Here is a 17,717-nt window from a genome sequence, read left to right as displayed (position 1 = left end):
GCAAGTAAGCTTTTCCCACTTACTGAAGCCCATACCACTGAATGCAACATTGTCAGGTTAACATCCTCCTCCTCCCACAGAACCAGCACTAAAATGCCTGCATGCACAACAACAAACTGTGGGCCATATTATCAAGAAAGGGCGATACATTATCGCTGCTTTTATCGGCAGGAAACCGCAGCTAAAGCGGCGATAATGGGCTTGATAATATGCCCTTGTGAATCCCCATAGAAGCCCAGGTTAACACCAGAACAGTTTCCTGCCGATAAAAGCGGCGATAATGTATTGCCCTTTCTTGATAATATTGATAATATGGCTCAGTATCTTTAAAGACTGAATACTCTACCCAAGGAGTAATTTCCATTAAGCCTACTGCATCCAGTGAAGGGGAATGTTTGAAGTTTTGGTTGCACTTGGTCGCCATAATGATTCACTGACAGGTCGTCACTTGCTGAAATCAGATTTTGATATTGGTGTCTGACTAGTTTCTTTGATTCGAGGTGCATATATTATATCACTCCTCAATAAAGAGCTGGCTGTATTGGCATCACAGCATGATGACTAGTCAGCAAGGTCAACCAGAAAAATACTGTCATCTAAGCTGCCAACATAAGAATATGAAACTTCAACTTCAGTGTGAAATGAACACTCAGCACTGTCAGCATGTGAAAAAATATCAGTAATGTTAACAATGGCAGAACTCTCATCAGCACAGGTAGAAGCGGCAGCAATGGCAGTATTATGATGTTTCAGGGATGTCATCAGATTGTGAGCATATGACTTCCCACTAGACAGAGCAGCATCAGGCAACTCTGGTTCTCATTAGAGCATGTATGAGGGTCTTCGGTAATCCTTTTTTTGTAAACAAATGCAATATTAATCTTTGTTTTGGATCTTTGGGTTTTGTAGTAGGAAATGACATTTTTTTCTGTGTTCCTGTGTTTGCAGCTGAATTCATCAATTCTACTGCTAAAATGACAAACATACAGAAACAAAGGGTTAGGGCATGGCGTGGTACACTGCACATAATAGTGAGCAAGAATCTGGCACTTGGACAGTGCGGAAACATCAGTCAATGCAGGGCAGGAGGGAGGGGGCAGGTGCATGGACTCAGACAACAGAGGGGATGTAGGCAGTGGATAGGGGCAGCACAGTAACTGTGCAGGGCAGGCGGGAAGGGCAGGGGCAGAACAATGGCCAAACAGGGCTGGACATGATGGAAGTGGTATGGACTTGGACAATGGAGGGCAGGGAGGTGGGGGTTAGAGGCACCATGTTTGGATGGGGGCAGCATAATGAACAATGGCAGGCCAACCTGCATCCAGCCCCCTTGCCATGCATTACGAATGACATTTTACAAAAACCCTAGACATTCATTGAAAAAAACAAAGGTTAAAGTGACGTTGCAGTTAGGAATTGTAAGAATATCTAACTTTACATTAACAAAATCTTAAAAATTTACTGGAAAAACAAAGTTTAAAGGGATGTTATAGTTAGGTGACAATATCACATAAAACATTCCATTTGAAACTAACAAAACCGCTGAAATTCACCCTAAAATAACTATTACTTGTGTCCTCGCCATGCACTGCTTTTGCCCCTAAGAGAGAAAGAGGGAGACAGTCAGAGATAGCCAGAGAGAGGGAGAGAAATCTTTTTTAAAGAGTCAGAGGTGAGAAAAAAGAGAGTGAGAGATAATTTTGTCAGAAGGGATTTTGGGAGGCAGATGCATTTGCAATTGTCCACATAGCTCATTCTTTGAAAAGTCTCTGGCTGTTTTCTTGCTCTGGCAGGCTGGATAGTGTGGAAGGTGTCCCAGCCCTAAAGAGGTGAGGTGGGAAGCTTGAAAGTCCCTTACTGTAGGGAATGGGATGAGAAGCACAAGCATCACCCGACAATATTAAGAGCCTTATTAGAAATCCAGGCATTCCCCATTAAAGTATTACCAATGTGTTTAGAAGGGATGTATGACGTTACAACGCATACTTTTACTCCGCATACCATTACAACGCGGTATTTACAACGCATACCGTTACAACGCATAGCGCTTTGGGGTGCTGGATAGTGGTAAGTATAATTTACTATTCTAACTCCAGTCCCCGTGGACCCTAGGGAAGGTGTTGGATAGTAAATTAAACTTACCTCTTATCCTAGAGCGCCCCCCAGCGCAATGCGTTGTAATGGTATGCGTTGTAATGCCTGCGTTGTAGTGGTAGTGCGTTGTAAAGATTGCGTTGTAACAGGTGTATACCGTTTAGAAGTGCTCTTGCAGGCCTATTAAGAGTCCCTTTCAAGTTGCAGCCAGTGCTACCTCCTTAGTAGTGACATTACTCACTGAATGTATTTTATTTTCTATAAACAACCTAGTGTGCTCCAAAGATTGGGGACGGGCATGCTTAGCTTTGTTCACTGCTGAACTCTAGGAGATAAGCAGCAGTGAGTGTAGAGGCCGTGCCAACAGTCCCACGAAGACTCCAAGGATATGTTGTCCCTCTTACTAGTGATGTGCTCCTGCAAAAAGGTGCAATGCATTGCAACTGCTGATGGCATCTGCTGTGACCTGCAGGTGAAGTGTTCTAATAATGGCAAAACTAAAGCATCCTTCTGAATTGGAATATTGAGTACTTTTCAATCTACAAATACATACTACAGATAAACAGTTAAGAGTATCAAGTCTAGTCCCAGCAGCAGAGCTTTCATTACCAACAATTGAAGCAGACCAGTTACATAGCCCCAGGCAGCACAGCTAGTGAGGCACCTGGCCTTGCTTCTCTGTCTCTTATATTTCCCTCTCCCTCTTTAATGCACGTGCACACAGAAAAAAACTCTCTACTTCTCACCTTTTCACCACCCTTGATTTCACTATTTTTAATTGTGTTTGTTCACTTTTTCACTGACTCTATTTCTTGATCTCTCTTCCACTCACTTAGGTACTCCTTTCTCTTGCCCGCTCATTTACCACAACTGTACTCTTTCCATCTGGCCATTTCTTTCTAATCTTTGCATCTTTGCATAGCCCTATCTCTATTATTTCCTCCCTCTTATCCCACACCTTACCTGCTCTAACTCTTCTTCTCCAGGATCTCCTTTACCCTTTCTCTGCCCCCTCACTCGTTAGGTTTTCTACTAGTTCTCCCTCCTTGCGTTCTCCTGTACCGCATAGTCCATGGGCTTGCAGGGACAGCACTGCTGCAGGACATGGGCAGAGAGCCAGAAGTGGCAGGGACATGTTCAATATAAAGCCGGATCCGGCAAGGAGGTGAAATTGTGAAATGGCCCACCACACCTAGGCTCCAGCGAGGCTGCTCAGGATTAGGGGTGGGCGTAGTTCGCGAAGTAGAGCTACGCGAAGTGCACTTGACACTACGCGAACTTCACGTAGCACTATGCGAGCTGCGTAGTAGCATGTTCGCACTGTGCAAGATGCGTTTTCAATGATTGCATAGTGCGGACAAGCATTCGGCACTGTGCAATCATTGAAAACGGCATCTTGCACAGTGCGAGCTGTAGTTTTCTGTTGCTCGAGTAGATCATTACTCGAGCGGCAGCTTTCTCAACGCGAACTGGTAGTTTCTCATTGAGAGCGGTCGCGAACATGCGCAACTACTCACAATGAGAAACCTGACCTCCCCGCGTTGGGAATCTCGCCAGGATGTCATTTTGCTTGCTCGCAGTCGCGAACATGACGTTGAGGACCGCGAACAAGCAAAAAATGACCTCTGCACTATGCGTGTTCGCACTGTGCTACGTGCAGCTCGCGTAGTGTGAAGTTGCGCAAACTTCGCAAACTCTGCGAGCGTAGCGTAGTGCTTCGCCCAAGGTTACTCAGGTTCCCAATCCACATCCATCATGTGCGGGCAGGGAGGGGTCAGATGAATGAAACTGCCGGCCTCACACAGTGAGGAATGGGGTGAAAATGGCTCTTCACAAATTCCTTTTTAGTTTTAATCGAATGCTTCTTTGAAACCTAGTGGAAGGGCGAATGTCTCCTGAAACACACCAGTGGTAGGCGTATCTTGCACAGACTTCAAAATGCGAAATTTTGCGGTGTTTTTAATATAAAATGTTTTGAAAAAAATATAGATATGTTTTAGCTAAACTAATTCTAATTAAATTATATGAGCCGCAGATGGGTGCAGTGAGAGTGCTAAGCCTAAAGAGATGTTGATGTATGTCAAAAGTGTTTTTGTAGCTTCTCGCTACTGCATCTCTCGCTGGCACCGCCTCTAAATGCATGCGTGCACTCAAGGGAAGCACAGCATGTAAACATACATTTAAAAATAAATGTTTTAGAAGAGGTGTTATTTCCATTGGTCTCCTGGATAGTATATGGGTGATCCTCTTGTATGTGCAACATGCATGGTGTTTGGGTCTTGGCTGGCTTTAACGCTGTTGGTGCACAGTGCGACAATCTTTGTCGGCCCCTCTCTCACATGCGAGTCATTGTTTTATAGTGCAACTCATACCTGTAGTGAAGAGGGTGTCAGAGCACTTCCCGTCGCACACAATACAGAGCCAATGAATCATGCATGTGTAAACAGTCTATAGGCTCTTCACAGCTGGGCCTCAGCAAGGCTGGTCCTACTTATTCCCTACCCTTCATCAGCCTCAATCTGCACATGCTGTTGTATAAATGGGTGGCCCAAGCCAGCCCCATAGGCAACTGGGCCAGCAGCAGAGGACATGGAAGGATACTGCCAGCCCCACCTAACAGGTGGTGAGATTAAAGGATTTCGTCTGTTTCTGCTGCAAGCTTTGAAAGAGCGTGCTTATGTCCCACATAGCCACTGGTGGGACCAGACAATACAGGTCAGCTCACAGTGAAACCTTTTAAATCGGGCACACAACTGGACAAAAAAAAAACCTGCCCACATCTGGGCCTCAGGCACTGACCCTTCGCCCATTGCACGAATTCCCGGTTTACCTCTCCGAACCTGGGTGCCACAGACAACTGTTAATGGTGCACTGTTTCTTACCTTCCCTCAACACTGTTGATAGGACGTGATGTTGGCCAAAGCGAGGGAAACTACTGCCGGAAGAGAGGGATGAAATTGAGGGGCCAGGTGGGGCAGAACAAATTATTATGCCAGGCAGCCAGGGCCATCGTTTACTACCACTCGCTGTTGGTTGCTTTCGGGTTCCACGTGGGCCAGGGCTTGGCTGCTGGCCTGGGTGGGGACATCTGCACAATGCACATGCATAGCACAGCCTCCAGCAGAGCACCACCAGGAGGCTGTGGTGTGAGATGAGGTGTGGCAGGGTGGGTGGAGAGTGGAGGGGCAGGTCAAAGTGATACGATTGGTGTGACATTATACCAGGTCCGTCATTGATAGCACTTTCACTCGCCCCTAATGATTGACTGCCCTGTGAGCAAACACACCACTGGAGAGGGTGTGTGGTGCGCAAATACACCACTAGGATGTGATCAAGTGGTGTTATTGTCTTTTTTTTAAATAACCGTTGAGTCCACAGCAGCACTGGCTGGCTGGTCCTGGGGGCTGGAAACAAGAATGAGAAGTGAGTGATGATTATGCTGGCCAAGGTGTAGGGGTTGCAACAGGTGGCCTAGGGGTCATAGTTGTAACCCTGATGACCCCTAATTGATGTCCATGGTGACATCACTGTTTCTTAGGACATGTTTCTCATTGCTGCTGCGTTGAGTGGTATTATCCAATTCATGATTTATTGTGCACAAATGGTAAACCTACTTTTTGTATCCACAAAACTAACTTTATTACGATTTCTTAAGTTCTATCTCTTTCATTTTTAAAAGCTGAGGTGAGTAATTACACATTGTATAGGCAAAGATTTCAAGAAGAGTCGCTGGTGAACAATGCACAGAATTTAGAAACACAAAGGGCCTCATTTACTACAATTTGATGCAGGGCAGCACTGCATGCCATTTTGCTGCGCTGCCCTGCGTCAAAAGAAAAGGGCAGGAGTGCACCGTATCTCTGAGATACGGTCCACTCCTGTTCTCGTACACTGCTCTGGCACACAAATGGCTGCCTAGCACCAACACAGGCACCCTTACACCATGATGCAAGGGTGTCTGCGTTGAAACCAGGTTGTCTTTTTTAGAGGACGGGACACTTTCCTTCACAAAAACAACCCTTACACCACTCCAGGGGAGGTGCAGGGTATTGAAGCATTCCAAGATGTACACTTTGTTGTGAACCTGGAAACATGGCAAAAATAATGGATGTTGAGTGGGAACACACATCGCAACACCCATGGCACGCCTCACCCGCGCAGTGTGAGGCAACGCAGCGGCTCACTCTGTGTTGCCTTACACCATAATTACGAGGCCATGGAAAGCCATGCAGGGTGGCTTTCCTTGTTCTCGTAGATCTGGGTAAGCCCAGTGTCTTGCCGGAATGTCAGAAAACGTGACATTCCAGCGCCGCACCGGGCTAGTAAATAAGCCCCATAGTCTATAATTCATCAGCTGTTAAATGAAATTTCTTCATTTGGTTAGGTTGCTAAGGTATTCTACTGATGCACCTGCACTAGCGAGAGTCCACTTCATAGGTGTACCTTTAAATAGATGTGACTACATGAAAATGATCACTATTGAGATGTTGAGATACTACAAAAGGGAATAGCCCTACATCAAATAATCTAATTACTAGAGTAAATGTAAGGGTTAATGTAAGAGGATTTGTTAGATTTAGAAGTAGGGTGAGGGTCCGTGGGGTTCCAATTAGGTTTAGTGTTAGGGCAATGGGTAGAATTTGATCTAGCCTTAGGCTTAGTGATAGTATTACATTTAGAGTTATGGATAGTATTAGCTACGGTAGGCATTTTGATTAGGTTTTGATTATGGCGTAGGCACAGCCTTAGATTTATGGGTAGGTTTGTTAGAGATAGAGTAAGATTTACAGTTAGGCATAGTGTAGGGGAAATGTGAGTTTTAAGGTTTAGCGTTAGGATTGTTATTATTCTTGTGTGTTTTACCATTAGTTTAGTCAATGTACTGCTAGTCTCAGTAATGATATTGTCAGTATTGGTAATTAAAACATGGACAATTTCAAGCAGTGGTATTTAAATGTAGTTGTATTCTATGTAGGGGCACACAACCTGTCTACAACATATCAAATCATATATTAACAGCAACATTTGTAAGTCACAACCTCTTTTGTTCACAATGCAACTGACCTATTATTATAATTAAATTCCCCCAATAGACACTGCTGTCATTTAAGACATCCAGTGACCCTTTGTTCATTCACCAATTTGGCCCATTCATAGACCCAGCCATTTCCCTCTCTATCAGTGATACCTTCATTTACGAACACTTCCTCAAAGACAGTCATCCACCTACTACCAACTAGTCACTTAATCAACCCACCCAAGTCACACATTCATTCATCAAGCCTTCCTGCCTTAATTCCTTTGATAGTTTGTTCAATCTTTCCTGTTTCTTCCCTTTTTCTTCCTTCTGCTTTTGTCTATCTTCCTCATTCTCTTCTACCGTTGCTTCCTCCCCTCCTTTCTTCTCTTCGCCCCTTCATTCCTTATGCCCTTACTTTTCCTACTTCCTTTCCTAACCTTAGTCCTTTTTGCCTCCTTCCCTTTCTTTCTTCCTACTCAAGCTCTGACAGCTAAAACAAGATTTTTCTCTTGCTTCAGCTATGCTGCAGACTGTGTTTTATGAAACTAGGCATGCAGATGGATATTTATATGACAGTGACATGATATTAGCAGTAATGATATTTTTGATTCCCACAGGAGGATCCTGAGGAGGGCCGGGCCAGCATCTACAAGTCACTGACTATAAACAGCTCCAAGGAGATGATGTGCTACAGCGACTTCCCTGTCCCGGACAATTATCCCAACTACATGCACAACTCCAAGATCATGGACTACTTCCGCTTGTACGCCAAACACTTTGGACTTCTGAAGTACATACGGTTCAAGGTACTACCCATTACAATTATCCTATGACCTCAGAGGTGTGATCATCAGGCACAGCAGTCTAGATGCATGACCACCGGTTGTGACTTTAGGGTTGTCCTGATACCCTAATTAGGCCTGAGCCCTACCAGTCTCTTTCCAATGTCATTACCCATATCTTCAAGCAGGGCAAATCACTTCATGGAGCATGCTGGGAAAACCCAGTCAGTGGGCCCTGACTGAGTCCTAGAGTATACAATGAAGGGTAAAACCACACTCGTCTCATTTTCTTCTCCTTATTAATCTCTGTTCAGCCGACAACACAACTATAAAAGATACAACATAAAACGTTGTAACGTTGTGAATAAAAAAAATACAAAGACTACAATTTAAAATGAAAAAAGCTTTATCTTTTTATTGTTTTACAGGAATACATTACTAATCCAAAATGTAATCATATCTACAGTCCTTTAAATTATACCTATCCCCGGAACAAGCAATATTTTTTGCAGTACAACAAGGAACTATAATATCCAAGACAATGCACTGGAGATATAAATATAAGATAATACATTCTAAAATGTATTCATTCATCTCTATATTTGCCTATGAAATCCTTATCCGAATAGCTTTATTTATAAATCTACCATTTATGCAGAGGAGTCAAATGAGATGAGCTACGCTCTTCATACAGGTTGCAAAAAACAATAAAGTACAAAGTAGACAGGACCAAGTGTCGGTCACATTGACAGATCAATCAATTCATTTCTAAAGTGCACAGCGACTTCAGGGAGTGTCCCGGCGCCATGAAAAATGGCTCCCATCCCACCCCAACCAAGTCAGACATCCGTGCGCAGAAAGCAATCCTGAACAACCACATTTTAGGGAATTTCTGAACTTGCCTTCAACCCTGATCTTATGAAGATGTACAGTCAGGCGATTTCAGGCCTGTACCGCAAGATGGGTGGTAGATAAGCCACCTCACTTCTTGCATTTGATTTTGGGATTGGAGACTTTTAATCGGGTGAGAAGTGGTTAAGTCGATTTGAGAAGTAGAGAGGAGCCTAGCCTTAGAAAGTTCTATATGCCATAACAAGGGTTTTGAAGAGAATTCTCTCCTTAGCAGCTGATGGAACGCCTTCACATGGGGGTAGAGCAACAATTTAATAGTTAACCTGGTTGCTGCATCCTGTACAACCTGCAGCCTCTTCAGTAGGAAAGCAGGCAGACCCAGGTACAAGACATTGGCATGATCCAAGCATGATGCAATGAGAGCATGAATCACTGTTCTCTGGGACTGCAATGGGAGCAGGAACAAAAATGTTCTCATAAATCTTAATAAAGAAAATCATGACCCAGCTATCTATGGAGACACAGTAAGGTGACAGTCTATCTTGACAACCAGAATCTGAGCCACAGCAACTGGGTGGTGGGAGATAGGAGAGAAGGGAATGGCTGTATTTTTTGGCCAACCATCTAACTCCCACTGAATCAAGGCCAGAACCCAACAGCATGATGGCAGTTTTGCCAGTATTGCACTGAAGGTTGCAGGCCCACATCCATTCAAAAACTGCCTCCAAGCCATTTTTGGAAGTTGCTTGCCACTCACTTGTGTCTTTTTCTATAGAGAGATACAACTGCGTATCGTCCGCGTAGGAGACTTCAGCCTAAAAGGACATTTTCTAACGAGGCCAGAAGAGACATATAAAGATTGAATAAAGTAGGACTCAAAGCGGAACCCTGCCGCACTCCAAATTTGAGCATTTTGTAGTCAGAACACTAAGGGGCCAACCACACTGCTTGGCTTCCATTCTCCAAGAAAGAGCAAATCCATGGCAGGGCCAAGCCCTGACTCCAATGTCTTCCAAGCGCTGAAGAAAGAGGGTGTGCAACACAGTATCAAAAGCTGCTGATAGAGCTCACAACATCTCGGTTGCCTAATTACTCTGATGTAGGTCCAGCTTGATTGATTGATTGACCGACAGAGCGAAAGCTCAGGTGTCCGGTGTCCCACATGAAGAAAAACAACTATAAATAAATAATACCCAATCTAGGGCGAGTCAACAAAAAATCTATGTTTCGTTTTTTCTATAAAAGAAAAGTGAGCCTCAATATATTTGGTGGTAGATATAATAGTGTGCATTGTAACAGTAGACTTGTTAAACTCAGCACACACCCTGGCCACATTGCAAAACTTGTAAAATAACCATGTTTTTTAGAGTTAGTGATTATATCTGGATCTGGGTCATAAAATAACTCAATCCCATCCACGTTTTTACACAAAATTGTGATACAATTTACCCACAGTGTCTTAAGAGCATTAACGAGCTGCAATCGGTTGAACCTGGTTTCTGGCTTTGACCAAATTGAAAACCAAGGCATGAAAGGACACACTTTCAAATATTCCTCCAAATAAGAGAGCCCCATCTTTATGCAACATATAAAGGTGGAGAAACAGACAGGGGCAAGTAATAACATAAGCATGTTCTGTCTTTTGTAAATACATTGCTCTATATATCCCCAAATTTTCTGCACTATATATATAGGTAGCCACTGATACACACTTGTTCTTATAAATGTCCACCATCTCCTTTACTGGTTTGGTATTCAACTAGGAGGCAAACTTAAATAATGCTTCAACTGCTATTTGAAATTGCATTATCTTTATATTAAGCAGGTGCTTCCAAATACATATCCAGTCTAAAGGAAGACCTAAATCAGTAAACATCTTAACCAAATTAATTCCAACTTCATTAATTAAATAGGTTCTAGATTTTGTTGCCCATGAGCCATAAATCATAACAAACATTATTGACAAGTTACTTGTCAAGTCTAGGTTATCCATACATGATACAAAAAAATCCAGAAATTTCTTTTCAATCCATTAATAGACCTGGCCATAAGTACTGCATCATCAACATATAATAGTTGAATACCTTTTTCCGAATCATTGGTGTGAAGTGTAAAGAGAAAGGGTGCCAAAACACGTAGCCCTGGCAGATGCCTCTATTAATCTCAAAAGACTCGGAACATTCCCCATATATTACATTAGCCCCCATATCAGAATGGAGTTGTCTCAGGAAACACATAATCAGTTCTTGAACACCCAGGAAGAGCATAGTTGTCCAAAGCCTTAATTGGTTAACACAGTCAGACATGCTGCTCCAATCCAAAAACGTGACGTGTAAACCGCCTTTCTTCACTGGAGTATGTTTGTTTACTAGCATGTAAAGGTTTAAACCGTGTTCTATAGTGCCCAACCATTTGTGAAAACCATGTTCAGTCTCTGAAATAATAGAAATTTCCTCTTCCAAAATATCAAGTCTATCTATTCGATTATGTACATAATTTTGACAGTAGAATCCAAAAGAGGTCATTGACACTAGCCCTTCGGCTCACTCCTATCGCCTTTCTTGAATATATGTATCGTAGAGTGTCACCACACCAGGAGCCATCAACTCTTCATGGCAATATTTAAAACGTTAACTAAAATAGCAGCCTAAAAGTTCAATGTGGTGCTTAAACACATCGATCAGTAACAGGGGCCTTACCCTTAGGGATCCAAGTAATAGCAGAGATCACCTCATAAATCCCTACATTCAGGGAAAACATAGAAGTGTGTGATTGGTTGCCCAACATTTACTGCGTACCTACCCCAGATTTTAGTGGATGCCTCCCTCTACTCAGTATTTAATCAAACTCTGTGCGCCTGCTGCATTCTATGGTGAACACAGAAAAGCAACAGTGCCTCCTCATCACATCAAGCTGTGGCTGGGATTCTCGGTCTAGTTCTAAAGGTATATGTCTGGAAGCAAGCCACATCCTTTTATCATCTACCAGATAATGAACAACCATCCTCAATCAGAATAACAAACTCACCACATCCATCTTTAAATTATTTTGAATCAATATTCTCCTCAGAAACTTCTAGATCCCTCGGAACGTCTGCAAAACCCCACTCTCATCAAAGAAAATCTGCATATTGCATTATCTCTCTCAACTCTCATCCTTTATAACCCACTCTAAAGGATAGAGCTGGTATCTATCAACCCGGCCCCCCATTAAACAAACGTTATCATCATGACTAAACAAACCTCCATGCATTTTGTGTTACTCTGCATTTGCTTCAGTATAAAGGGCAATCAAAAACCACAGAATTAGGAGGAAAAAGCTAGAGGAAACCTCTACCCATCATGTATCCAAAGAGTCTAACACATCACAACTGGTACAAGCATTGCTCATTCTTCAGAAGATCTCACTAATCCTTTTAATCTTAGCACTCTCAACATCATGAGAAAGCTAGCTCTTGGGGAACAAAAATCCATCATTGATAAACCATCTGCACCATGCAAAGATCTCAACACCAGCAATTAAACATCCATAAAAGCTGCAAAATATGAAGACAGCTAGTGATGTTGGAACATAGAAAAATAAAGACAGAGGCACTATGTCGAGTTTAGCAGACGGTATGTGATTGCAAACGTGACAGAGTACTCTGTTTGCCAAAATCTTGGTCGGGCCACCTTATTTAAAGTTGGGCAGAGTATAAGTATTCTGTTGATGCAGAGGTGGGGGGTGGCCAGTTACAGTTTTGTTGTGGGGATGTACATAAAACTGTGTAGGACTCCGGAACAAGAGTCTCCTCCACAGTCCAGTTCTGTGGTCCGAATCCTGCATTGTATTGATATAAAATTGTGTACCACCTCGGCTGAGGTGACAGAGACTGCTGCTGATTATTGTATGTATAAAATCTGTTAGTATGGAGGAACACTTAAAAAAAAAAGTATTCTGTTGATGGAGCCTGAATTGGCTCTGCTGATGGAATAATTTGGAGTAGGGACTTTTACACCGTCTGCCCTATTTGGGTGGATGGTGTAAAGTCTTTTTTCCTGTCCATTACTATCAGGTAAAGCCTGATAGTATTGGACAGGAAAAAAACAATAATGACCCCAATACCCTGAGAAAAAACTCCCAGGGTGTGGTGGTCATTTGTTTTTTGTTTTTCAAAAACAAATTCCTGCTTTGGGAGTTTTTTTGAAAAACAAAAAGCTTTTGAAAGTGTGACCGGCGAGCATCATGTTTAAAAGTCTCATCCATCAAACCTTACCTCTCATTGTAGAGAGTTGTTTGCACAGTCAGTGGACAACTCTCAAATTGACAGGTGGGGTCCCTTGAGGTGACAGGGCCTGTGTCCTCCATTGTCCCCAAACTGTAAACTCTGTTTGCCCAACTCTAAATCTGACCCATAGTTCTCCTCTTTAAAGACAAATATTTAAAAAAAGAGACAGAGAGCTCAACCCATTCAACAGCACTCTTCTAAATTATTGCACAATGGACCAATTCTACACAAAAAATTGTTTGTTTCCAGCTCAGGCCAACACCAACATTTTTACAGACTTCTCCAAGAAGATTCAGAAACCACATAAGAAGACTCTTAATCAACAATCCTCACTGTATACCTGATGGAACATTCCATAATGGCCATCTTTTTCGTCTTCAGACACCCTGTCAATACTAACAATCCTATTACACTAAATATTCATAAAACTCTGTGAACTAGAGATAGTCCCTTAATCCTTTAAATAATCAACTCCTCCCTAAAAGAAAGTAAGTCGTTCTCATGTTTAAAATCTTGTCAGGTTAGACCTCTCCTAAACCAAAACTAATCTGTATCCCAGGCAATTTGTAAACCTAAGACCAGTTTCCAAACTTCCTTTCTTTGGTAACGTCATAGAAAAAGTTATGTCAATAAAATTCCTGTTCCATATATTCATCAATGATGTATTAACCTTCAGTGGCGTAACAAAAGTTGAGGGGCCCCCCCAGAAAAGTACATGGAGGGCCCCCACCCCTCAGAGTCAGTCAGGAGATCGCAGGCCGTGGTACTGTTTTGAGGGGCCCCCTGGAGCTCGCCCCCTCCCCGTACCGCAGTGGCTGCATGGGCCCATGTTACACCACTGTTAACCTTGTCCCAATCTGACAGTCAAGAGGTTAAAGCCACCTTCCATGCCATAGCTTAGGCACAAAAAATGAGACTTCAACTCTCCCATTTTGAAAGACCTTTATTGGTTTTCATTGAAGTCATATTGAACTTCAGATGACCTGTATAGCCCTCCAAGCCTTACATCTCAGCGTTTGCAGATATGATATTGACAAACCCAGAACTATAGGAACACAGTTGAGGCAAATCATGCCTAATCCTTAAAATCTAAATAGCTGAATCTCGCCTTTTTTGGCAAACTTCTACATTTTGGAACCTTCTGTCTGATGTACTCAGATTCAACTCCAAACTACACTTCTTCAATAAAGGTCTCACAACACACATTTCATGTCTATTTTGAAGGCTAATACTAGTATTTCAGTATTGTGTTATTAAACTCTGCAATTAATTTAGTTTTGATGATTTCTTGCTTTTGCATTTGGCTCCATTTCATCAGCATTGTCTGCACCATAAGTGATGCGTGCAGTACCTATATAGGCGCCACCCCGATATGCTGATGTCAGTTACTTTTGCTAGGAGCATAGAGTCACAATGAGACCTGAACAGTGGTAAAAAAAACTAAGAGCCTGAGAATGGTATCTCTTACACTGCAATTGGCTCGCAGAGCAGGGAGGATGAGACGGTCTGTAAGAAATCTGCAGCTAGATAGAGTCTCTACCGTATAAGGCGTTACCAAAAGTAAGTAACTTGCTCATCTAATGGAGACCTCTGAGCATAGACTAGATAACCAAGCAATGCTTCCCTGGAGGTGGGTTTGCAAAGCTAATTTTAAATCAAAAATCCCTGCAGGACTGAACGGGCGAAGTGCTGGTTGCAGTGATTGTCCAGACATAAGTGTTTGGTAAGCGTGTGCAAAGATGCACATGTTGCTGCTTGACAGATGTCCAGTACAGGGGGCGCTGCAGGCTAAAGCAGCGGCTGCAGTCTTAGCTCTGGTGCAATGAGCATGCAAATCTTCAGGCGGTTGTTTCTTGGCCAGTGCGTGGCAGATCTTGATGCAAAGCACTATCCATTTTGAGATGGTCCTTTTCTGAACAGGCTTTCCCTTCTTAGCTCCTGCATACCCCACAAAGAGTTGATTGTCCACCGAGAACAGTTTTGTGCTGTCAAGACAGAACGAGAATTCTCTTTTTGCCTCTTTTTGAAGTCTCTCGTCTTATTTTGAGGCTTGAGGCGGAGTAGGAAGGTAGGCAGGATGATGTTCTGGACTACTTGGAAGGGAGTCATAGCCTTTGGAAGGAAGGAGGCATTTGTCCAGAGGACCAGCCTGTCAGAGTAGAAGGTGGTGAAGGATGGTGTGCTGAGGGTAGCTGCAATTCGTTGACCCTCCTGGTAAGTATGGGCGGAAAATCAGTTTCGTTCGCGGATTTTGCGGATTTTTGGTAAATTCGCAATCCGCGAGATTCGCGAATCTCCCGCAAAATCCGCAAATCCGCGAGCAGCGGATTTTATGGCTTGCTCGCACTGTTCGCGTGAGTTCGCAGCTTCCCAGTACAACTTCGCGCCCCGCGAATAAGCGCTAAATTGCAGAAATACGATCTTAGCAAAACTGAAACTACTTACCAGGTTCAAAAGTTCAGGCTCATCATTAGTAGCCATTTCCTGTAGTGCTTCCTGAGGGGCCCCTCCAGAGTTCAGTTGCCTACTTGCAACTATTATGTGACCCTGCTCTGAACATCAGAATAGTTACACATATGCCACAAAGGTCCTGAATTACAGCTAAGGGAGACAAGCAGGAGCCAGGCTGGAAGTTCAAATCCATTAATCAGCCCCTAATTCATTATTGTCAGTTGGGGCAGGGCAGGTGTTGTAACTAATTTTGCAACAATGAAAGCACTTAGCAAGTGCAAAAGATCACTAATCAGGAAGCACTAAGGAAGCAGGTGCCAGCTAAAAAAATATTCTGTGACACATTAATCAGCCCCAAATTAATTCAGGTCACTTGAAGCAGGGAAGGTGTGCTTTGCTTTGCCACAATTATGTACACTGACTGGACAACCAGAGGGTGCTGTGATGAAACAGAGGGTGGCATGGGTGGGCCAGAGGGTGGCATGAGTAGTCAGAGAGTGGCAGTGGTGACAGAGAGTGGCAGTGATGAAGAAGAGTGTCCCAAACAGGCTGGACACGTAGAAACAACAAGTTCGCAAAACTTGCGACCCGACAGGTAAGTTCGAGTTTGCGAAATTGTACAAAACCCTCGCGAACTGGCAGAAACCCGTGCGAACACAAAAAAAATCCGCAAATTCGCGAGAATTCGCGGATTTTGCGCATTGCGAGTTCGCAAATCCGCAAAATTCGCGAACGCGAGATTCACAAAATTCGCCCATGCTTACCTCCTGGTCAATGTTATGGCCTCTAGAAAGGCAGTTTTGATGGTCAATAACCTAAGAGGGCAATTGTGCGGAGGCTCATAGGGCACACACATCAAGAAGGTCAGAACAAGATTTGGATCCCTCTGGGCCGTGATGAATGGCCTGGGGGGAAATGTGCTACCAGCCTTTAAGCAACCTAGCCACAAATGGTGACCTAAATAAAGAAGGTTGATCGAGCAATCGCAAAAATTGTAAAATGGCTGATAGATAACATTTAACTTTGCCAGAGCAGAGCTCTGCTGGGCCAACAATAGAGCAAACAGAAGAACCTTAGAAATAGGTGCAGAAAGAGGGGCAATGTTGTGGGATAACACCAGGTCACACACTTATCTCAATGACAGGCCTATATCGACTTGTTGGAGGGACGCCTGGCTGCCAAAATAACATCACTGACTTCGGGAGGAAGATCAAAACTTGTCAACTGTTGCTGCTCAACCTCCACGCATAAAGGTGAAGGGTGTGCAGGTTCGGGTGCAGAACCCTCCCTTGTTGCTGCTACAGAATATCCTCTCAGAGAGGCAGCCTGATTAGAGGACCAATAGTCATACTCAACAGCTTCGGATACTAGACCTACTCTGTTCAATCCTGAGCCCCAAAAATTACTTGCCCCTCGTAATTCCCGAACTTCTTGAGAATTCTGGGCAAGAGTGCTATTGGCGGAAAGGTGTACACGAGGCTGTAGCTCCACTCAAGACAAAAACTGTCTCTGGGCGAGAGCCACCTTGGAAACTCCAGCTCATAGAGCTGCAGCCATTGAGCATTCTTGGCAGTGACGCTCAGGTCTAATGCAGGCTGTCCCCACTGCTGAAGGAGAGCCTGCACCACTTACAGGTAGAGACACCATACATGATCTGCTAGGCATCTTCAGCTGAGTTAGTTTGCCCTGGCCTTCAGAGAGCCCTCCAGGTGTTTAACCACCAAGGAAATGCCCTGGCGTTCCAGCCATGTCCAGAGATGCCGTGCTTGTTGACAAAGAGTCATAAACCCCACCCGCCTTGTTTGTTGCAGTACCACTTGGCAATGCTGTTGTACATGAACACCTGCACCAACCTGCAGCCTCTCAAATCCAATCAAATTGCCCAAAGCTCCAACAGGTTGATGTGGAACTCAGACTCCGCCAGAGACCAGAGTCCTCTGATCTCCACCTCTCCTGGGTGGCTGTCCCATCCCAGAAACGACACATTTGTCACCACAGTCAGCTCTGGTTGGGGAAGGAGAGGGGTCTGCCACTGACCCAATCGTAGTCCATCAGCCACCACTGCATATCTTTTGCAGATCCCTCCGAGATAAGGACCATGTCAGAAAGATTTCCCTGATTTTGTGCCCACTGGGACCTCAGGTCCCACTGCAGAGCGGGCATATGCCAACAGTCATGAGCTACAAGCAGGATGCAGGAGGCCATGAGGTCCAACAACCTCAGGGTCATTTTCACTGAAATCCAGATAGCC

The 17,717-nt window shown here is 43.8% G+C and overlaps 1 protein-coding gene across 3 annotated transcripts in view; it reads left to right on the top strand.

Moving 5' to 3' along the window:
- The window catches only part of LOC147747927 (flavin-containing monooxygenase 5-like), a 529,839-nt gene that overhangs the window by 187,449 nt on the left and 324,673 nt on the right, over window positions 1-17,717 (top strand). For all 3 annotated transcript variants that reach the window (XM_086956883.1, XM_086956897.1, XM_086956891.1), the window contains exon 3: window positions 7,732-7,920. In XM_086956883.1, the coding sequence (XP_086813009.1) occupies window positions 7,732-7,920 (189 nt within the window). The remainder of the gene's footprint in view (window positions 1-7,731; window positions 7,921-17,717) is intronic.

Source organism: Lissotriton vulgaris, chromosome 1_1 (genome assembly GCF_964263255.1).
Source record: "Lissotriton vulgaris chromosome 1_1, aLisVul1.2, whole genome shotgun sequence".
NCBI lineage: Eukaryota > Metazoa > Chordata > Amphibia > Caudata > Salamandridae > Lissotriton > Lissotriton vulgaris.
This window is presented reverse-complemented; position numbering and strand designations above follow the sequence as displayed.